Source organism: Panicum virgatum, chromosome 9K (assembly GCF_016808335.1).
Source record: "Panicum virgatum strain AP13 chromosome 9K, P.virgatum_v5, whole genome shotgun sequence".
In the NCBI taxonomy this organism is placed as follows: Eukaryota; Viridiplantae; Streptophyta; class Magnoliopsida; order Poales; family Poaceae; genus Panicum; species Panicum virgatum.
In genome coordinates, this window is record NC_053144.1 from 63,906,804 (window position 1) to 63,914,968 (window position 8,165).

The following is an 8,165-nucleotide window of genomic DNA, read 5'->3' on the forward strand; positions in this document are numbered from 1 at the left end:
CAAAAATTAGTCACTAGATCCAAACACTCTAACTCACCGCGTCGCGTGGCAAATGGCTTGGACATGGATGCTGGCTGCAGCAGGGCAGACAAGATCAAGATCGAGAATGGCTTTTGGATAGATGGGCGATAAAAGAAATTAGTGGGACGTGTATTTACCTTATGGGTGCATAAATTTAAAACATGAGATATATATATAGATGGTGAAAAATTGATCTAAATTACTGTTTTTTTATTTTTCTTATGGGTGCAGGTGCCTTCGCTCGATGGCTATTGCAATCTCTGTGTTTCTTTAGGCCGCATGGCCCATGCGGTCAAAAGCGAGCGAGGGCCAGGCACGAGGTGAGAGGGACATGACCTGGTAAAAATTGGGTGTCCTGCGCGCCTGGCAGCCAGTAAAAAAAAATTAGCGTTTGCTCAATTCAACCAAAATGGCAGGGCTGCTGGCTGGTACTGTTGGAATTTTATTCCCAGTGGTTACTTCCTTAAGCCAGGAACTCTTGTCTCGTAGGAGTAACATGCTCAGGCCAGTGCCTTGACTGGTCAAAAGCGGCTTGGCATCGATGAGAGTGGTGATGGGAGCGAGCTGCTTGGTGTCAATTTGTGATGTCATGATAAGCCTGGGATTCCGAAACTGACTGGCAGGCTGATGCATGCAGTGCCTGGTAGTAGTCTTTGGTGTATCTTCTGACGCTGGCATTTGGAACGAAACAGGCTTCTGGTCAAACTTAAATGTGATACTGTATTTTCTTCCTGATAGTACATGTCAAAAGCAGGATGCCTGCTAGATTTTATAGGAATATCAAGAAGCAAAAGATTTACAGGGCTCCTGTTTCTGCACGATCATGATCTGATCAGATCTTGGAAGCTGGGGGGGGGGGGGGGTCATTTTCTTGGCAAATCGGAAACATTAAAAACCCACCCATTTCTGGAACTTCTGACTGAAACATAAATTAGCAGGGGAAGCAAAATGGTAAACATTCTTGTCGGTCCCCCAGGACTGGGGTACCCCTCTTGTTGTGACTAGGCAAGAAGAGCTTTGTAGTTATCCTTAACTACGTCCAGCAGCCGAACCCCTGCGGTCCGGAAGCCCTGTTCACCCGACAACGGTCCCGGACCCGTCCTCTGGATGGGAAAGGTCCGGGAGCTCCACGTGTTCCGGAAGAAGCAGGCGCTCAGCCCGAGCAGCCGGAGGCTCCGGACCTCCCGTGGAGGTCCGGATCCCCGCGGAATCCCGGACCCCCTTTGGGGTCTCGGACCCCCGGTATAGTAACCGGACCCCTCGCCAAGGGAAGGAATCGACACTCCGCCTCGGGGTGGTCTGGAGCCACCACGTGTCTGCAAGCACAGACACGTATATAAAGCTGCTTGGTCTCCATATTAAGGTTCACCTACCGCTGTATTCATTGCGCTAGGAGGACGTCAGCATTGATGTAGCAGAAGCCGAGACGATTCTTTGACCAGAGGGCACTATTGATCGCGTATTACCAAGATGCATAGTGGGGCTGCTGGTGCCGCCCACGCCGCGCCTGTCAGTCTGCCATAACAGATGGATACGACGGCTCGGCTTCACCCATTATGACGCCTACATAATAGCCTCAACAGGTCACGCCGCAAGCTACGTTCCCCCAACGGGCACCTTGCTGACGGAACAAGAGAAGACCACACTTCGTCAGAGGGTCAGCAGGGCATGGAAGCATATCGGAGGAAAGATTCGTAACCACTGTAGCCATTTAAATACTCTGCGCAGTATGCTGCACAGTCACGTTGGGCCCACTTGTCGGGCCCCAACGTCCTATGTATCCGCACCCCTTGGTCTATAAAAGGGGGCGCCCGCTAGAAGGAAAACTCAGGCCGGGAAAAAGCCAAGGCCCGGCAGAGGATAGATTCATACACAGCCAAGATCAATACCTCTCCCAGTGGATGTAGGGTATTACGCTCCGGCGGCCCGAACCACTCTAGATCGTGTGTTCTTGTGTGCTTTTCTCAAAGCTAGATCAACCCAATCGCCTAGTACCTTCCCGAGTACTCCCTCTCTGGGAATAGTCGGGTGCGCTCCGCGCACCCGGCAGTGGGTCCCCTAGAAACCCCACGACAATTCTAGTGAGCAATAGATTTGACATATACTGTTACAGTCTCCAACTTTCAAAGGAAAAAGCACCAGGGAAAAAAAAAGAGAGAAATCAAAGAACAGCTACCAGAGTCCGAGGTATTTTCTAAGAATCAAGCCCACACAACCTCAGCTCATGCTCTAAGATTCACCTAAAGAGAAACATGATGGCAGAAAGATTTGTCTTGTACGTTAATGGCGATGCACAAAACTCCATTGCCATGATCAGACCAGTCCTGCCCAACTTCAGTTTCCGGCTCGAATTAGCTCTAAGTTTCCTATGACGAACCAACTGGGATCATCTTGACAATAGCAGCAATAGGCATGCCTATAAAACCGATGAAGATGCATGCGATCCACTGGTTCAATGTGAGAGGTGCGGTGTTTGCGAAATCGCCAAGGAACTGTATTATGATGAACTGGAAGATGACAGTGCTGCCAAGGACCGCGATGAACACGTTGTTGTTTAAAATGCCTTCAAATACGTTTATCTTCTCCATCTCTCTCGAGCTCACCTCATTGAATACCTGCACAGCAAAAATAAAAGTTTAGTTCACAAGTTAGTGCAAGTAATTCAAACAGAATATAAATGCAACCTAGCGAGTTCATCAGAACACTTAGCTTGGAAATTACCTGGCAGAATACAAAGCAATTGAAGATAAGTGTGTTCAAGACTAGATCGGAGTTATCACCCTTAATTCCAAACAGCCACTTCCCCTCTGTCTGCAGGTACCAAATCACAAGGAACTGGTAGAAGGCCTGTCCCAGAATGTTCCTCCACATAATGTTACTGATGAAGTTTCCTTTCCTTCCAACAGGTGTCCTCTTCATCAGATCATTGTTTGGGGGTTCGGTGGCCAATGCCAGTGCACCCAGTGTATCCATGATCATGTTGACCCAAAGCAATTGTACAGCAGTAAGAGGAGCACTCCCTGAGTCAGCGCATATACAAACAATGAGATGTATAATTTTGAAAGAAAAAAAAGAACATTCAGAATACACTTAAGTAGCGCAAGGATTTCCAAACAATGGACCAATACAGGGTTTCAGATTTACCTGTCAAGCAAGCTGAGGAGAAGTTTACAACGAGAGCAACGACATTTACTGTAAGCTGAAACTGCACGAACTTCTGAATGTTGATGTACACAGATCGTCCCCATTTCGCAACAGTGACAATAGTGGAGAAGTTGTCATCAAGAATAATGACATCAGCACTCTCTTTTGCCACCTTCAAGAAGATTTTAAGTTGAGTCAAGATGGGAGTAAATAGTGAATAAACTTGAGATATCATGTAATTAATGGTGCTGCTCATGAACATCAAGAGCTCATAGATGTCGCAGCAGTATAGAAGAATGCAAGAACAAAAATGGCACTAATATAAATATAGCTAACAATTACAGTCCTAGATATTTGATATCGGTGATAGTTAACTATAACATACCAGTAATAGCTTGGTTATTTAATGGGCATCGCTAGTTATGCCCCCCCCCCCCCCCCCCCCCCAAAAAAAAAGAATGTAAGCTTGAAATTACCTCAGTTCCGGCGATGCCCATTGCAAGGCCAATATCAGCCTCATGTAGCGCAGGTGCATCGTTTGTCCCATCACCAGTCACCGCAACTACTTCATCCAAATTATTTCGAAGATGCTTGACAAGGTTGTGCTTATCCAGTGGCGAAGACCTTGCCATCACCTTGTGCATTGAAAGAAGATCATATATTGGTCAATGAACCACAAAAAAATATGCAAAGGCGTCCAAACTATACTAGAAGCCATAAAGTTACCTGAATCTTTGGTATCAATTGAGTCATCTCTTCTTCACTTTTGGTTCTGAAATCTGGGCCCTCTATGGCAATGCCACCTTCAGTTAAAATGCCGCATTCCCGGGCAATTGCCTTTGCCGTGTTGATGTTGTCACCAGTAACCATCCTAACAGTAATACCTGCCGACCTGCAGATGGCAACTGATTCCTTCACTCCGGGCCGGACAGGGTCTTTGATCCCCACAATGCCAATGCAGGTGTACCCATCTGCTGGAATCTGATCATTGGCTGAGAACCCATCCTGAACTTCCATGTAGGCGAGACACAGGGTGCGAAGTGCCTCGTTTGCGAAGCTATCAATCGTTGCATTCAAGTGATCAATGGTTGCTTTATCCAGGGGGACAACATTGCCTTCCTCATTGAGGTACTTGTTGCATGATGCCAGTATGATCTCTGAAGCTCCTTTGCAGTGTGCTCGAAGTGCACCCCCTGGGAGCTGGATGACCACACCCATTCTCTTCTTAGCAGAGTTGAACGGTTCCACCTTGACAAGGGTGCTCGCTTGCCGTACTGGAGAAAAGTCTCCACCAAGCGACAGGCCGAACTCTAGAATCGCTGTCTCAGTCGGTGTGCCCAGTATTTCACGTTTTCCATCCTGGTTGATGACAACATCACCGCCAGTGTTGTTGAATATGGACTGCGCGAGCATCATCATGACAGAGTCCGGCAGTTCGGAGAATAGGCTCTTGGTATCCGAGGCACCATCCACTTCCTTGATCTTGCCGCAGATGCAGGCCTTGACGACAGTCATGTGGTTTGTCGTGAGTGTGCCGGTCTTGTCGCTGCAGATGGAGGTTGCCGAGCCCATGGTCTCACAGGCTGCAAGGTGCCGGACGAGTGCCTTGTCATTCATCATCTTCTTCATTGCAAATGCAAGGCTCAGTGTCACGGCAAGCGGCAACCCTTCAGGGACTGCCACGACCACAATTGTTACAGCAATGGCAAAGAACTCAAGCAGCTCCAATGCATCATCTCCAGTCCAGCTCAAGTATGTGCCATCGCTAATCTTGCGCCGGAACAGGCTTTCGGTGAGCACTGCGAACGTGATGACTGCAAAGATGAGACCTATCTTACCAATGATGGTGGCTACGCCATTCAGCTTGACCTGCAATGGTGTCTCGTCATCACCACCTTCGCTGAGAGTGGCCATCAGCTTCCCCCACTGAGTCCTCATGCCGACTGTCGTGACAAGCATTTTGCAAGAACCGTCCTGCACTTTGGTTCCAGACAGAAGGAACGGGTTCTCAGCATTAACAGCAACCGGCTCGCTCTCTCCAGTCAAGCTTGACTCGTTGATCAGAAGCGAGAAGCCTGACAGGAACAGACCGTCAGCCGGCACCTGATCACCAATGGAGAGGTGGACAATGTCGCCGGCCAGAAGATCATATATCGAGAGTTTTTGCCTGTACCCGCTCCGGGTGACCTGCACAGTGATCTTCTTCTTCTCCTTGTCGAGGTCCTTGAACTGCAGGGACTGGCGGTAGTCGCTTGAAGCTGTGACGAACACGACAAGCAGGATGCTGGCCACAATGCCGAGCCCATCGTGCGCGCCCTTGGGCCACCCCTCAGTGGCGATGCCAACGATGAGCGAGACGAACGCGCACGCTGCAAGGATCATGAGTGTCATGTCCTGGAGCGCCTCCCAGACGAAGACCCAGAAGCCACGAGACTCTGCCTCGGCGAACTTGTTGACGCCAAACAGTTGCTGCCGTGTCGCCAACTTGTCGGCCGACGTGGTGAGGCCATCCGACTCCGAGGTGGATAGCTTGGACGTGAGGCTCTCGACGCCACCGTGTGATTTCAGCTTCTTGAGGTCATGGCCCTCGACTATCGAGCTCAGCTCCTCGGCGCATATGCCGAAACCCGCCGCCTTGACATCGGCAGGGACCTTGTACTCACTCGATGGAGCAAGGCCTGCGGAATTGCTGTGGTGTTAAGGTTGATTCAAGAAAATAAGAGAATATTACCAAACTTGGATGCTCTAGTGGGGTGGAATCATACCGTGGATGAACTGAAGTGCAGCCTTTGAAACAAGCACGGCAACACGCAGCTTCTCCTGAAATAGGTAAAAAAACATGCAGTAAGTCTCAAGAAGCAATAATTTTGTTCTCAGTTAGCTTACTTATTTATATTTGGTAAATATAAATCTACAGTTGCAGCTCTGAAGATAGGATTCGAACATATATAAACTGTCTAAATGTCAGATTCATGGTGACTCATAGTCTTATTCCTAAAAAGAATTGTGAAGCCATAAGTTTTCCACTGGATAACCAGCAGACTGCTAGATATTGATCAAGGCACTAGTAAATATGCAAGTGCTAAGTTGCTCTAATTAGTCCTGCAGTTCGCTAGTTGCCAATTTGGTGTGCATACCGGAAAAAATCTACCAATTTTTTTTGTGCGACTAATCTTCATAGTTTTATCTGTAATAGTACTAAATAATTAAAGAATCTATCTGTAACGCATGATAAACATAGATACAAAAACACACAGAAAGTTTGTTTTCGCATAGCTGCCCAATAGTTAAGCAGACTGGACATTTATTTTCTGATAGTGATCAGCAACTTGCATAAAAACGTATTCCAGTACTCAGATAGTGTCATCTTCACTGGTAAACAAAGCGATAAAAACCTTATCCACACCTTTAATTATTTAATTGCAGCTTTCAGGTCGTTTTCATAGTCTGAGGAAAACACGTTAATATTTTAATATTTTGCTGTCCAGCTGTCTGCACTTTTCCATGTGCATTCAGCACTTATTATAATACCGTGGTCTTGGGTTCCATAATGTCCAATGGTCATTAGTTAACTAGCCCTGATAAACAAATGTCCTCTGTAAAAGTATGAGAAGGCTAAAATTATGCTGCAATGTCCCCTGTAAAAGTAGTTTTTTCCTTTTGACTCCATATGACATTTTGTTTTCCTCTCTTACGTACAAGGTATTTCCTTTCATTCCAGCATCAAGCTAAATGCTTATACAAAAAAGGACAGAAGTAAGATTTTTGACCTCTATTTGGTCAATGGAAGCGTGTGTGGATTTGCTCTCCTAGCAACTGTTCACATATTTTCCTTTGAAACTTTGAGCAATGTTCTTATACCATTTGCAAAATATGTGGAACAGACGAGCTACTGGGTTCATTCTGAAGTCAGACTTATCCATAAGTGTTACTGTGCCCCAGTTTCTGCTTTGACTCAAATCCTGCGTGCTCCTCTTTGAACAAATCAACCAAACCTTTTTTGACCGACTCTATATCTAAATTCTGCATCAATTTTCTTTTGGAGACCGAAAGCAATTCCTTAAGAAAAACACTAACGTCGGCTTGTGTGACGATACGAAGGACATGAAATTGAAATCGCAGGGCAGAGCAGGAGGCGCGGAAGCAGGGGAAGGAAACGCACTGAGTCACTGAGATGAAATCAGGGGGGAGCAGCAGCCTGTACTCACATGGTTTTTCCGCTTCATGGCGGTGACCTCGCTGCGCTTGTCGAGGTTGGCCGTGAAGCGGAATCGTCGCTTGGGGTTCTTGACGACGCCGACGACCTTGCGCCATCTCCCCAGCGCCTCCTCCGACGAGTGCTTGGCCTGCACGCCCCCGAAGTTCTCCTTGAGGTAGCTCTCCATCTCCGCTCCCGGATTGGACCAGCTCCCTAATTCCCCCCCTTCTCTCTTCCGCCAACCCCTGCTGCCCGCCGGGGGGGAAAGGGTCGCGCAGGCAGTATATATTCACGCGGCCCCGACGCGTTCAGCTGCGTGGGGCCCGGCCGTTGACGCGCGGGGACGTGACGACGACGACGACTACGCCGCCTGGTGTGGGCGAGCACATTGCCGGGAAGTTGCGTCGTGCGGTGCGCGCGGGGGGTGGGGGCGGAGTAAGGAATTGCGCGGTGGTTTTCCGGGGATCCGAGGCGGAAGGGCCGGACCAGCGGGAGGGAGAGGAAAGTGATGGGAAGGACGGAGAGGAAAGGGAGGCAGCGATCCCGATCCCCACCCCTACACCCCGTGGTTGGACACGCCGGGTCCTCGCCGTGAACGTTGCGCCGCACTGCACACGCCGCGCCGCGCCTGCTAAATTTTCGCGCATGCGTCTTTTATTTTAAAAAATAATAAATCGCGCATACTGGGATCGGGCCGGGCTTGGGCCGTTGCTTAGATTAAATTCGTACGCATCCTGTCAAAATAAGCCCAGTTCATTTTTTTCTTATAATTATAAAAAAAGAGACTACTTACCTACCCCCG

General features: G+C 48.4%; 1 protein-coding gene across 1 annotated transcript; it reads right to left on the reverse strand.

The window, feature by feature from the left end:
* Positions 1–2,100: 2,100 nt before the first annotated feature.
* LOC120646947 (calcium-transporting ATPase 10, plasma membrane-type-like) lies at positions 2,101–7,854 on the reverse strand. The gene is made up of 7 exons (XM_039923497.1): positions 7,374–7,854; positions 5,931–5,985; positions 3,892–5,843; positions 3,642–3,800; positions 3,166–3,337; positions 2,743–3,041; positions 2,101–2,636 (listed from the first exon to the last, which is right to left on the reverse strand). The coding sequence occupies exons 1-7, from the start codon at positions 7,548–7,550 to the stop codon at positions 2,388–2,390; spliced, it is 3,063 nt and encodes a 1,020-aa protein (XP_039779431.1). The 5' UTR covers positions 7,551–7,854; the 3' UTR covers positions 2,101–2,387.
* Between the last annotated feature and the right edge of the window lie 311 nt (positions 7,855–8,165).

What these genes read in the sequence shown, in the direction of transcription:
- LOC120646947 (XM_039923497.1), bottom strand. Translation starts at nt 7,550, where the DNA reads ATGGAGAGCTACCTCAAGGAGAACTTCGGGGGCGTGCAGGCCAAGCAC. An exon ending in TGCACTTCAGTTCATCCACG is followed by an intron (nt 5,844 to 5,930) that starts GTATGATTCCAC and finishes GCAATTCCGCAG; the next exon opens with GCCTTGCTCCATCGAGTGAG. An exon ending in ATTGCTTTGTATTCTGCCAG is followed by an intron (nt 2,637 to 2,742) that starts GTAATTTCCAAG and finishes TTTGCTGTGCAG; the next exon opens with GTATTCAATGAGGTGAGCTC.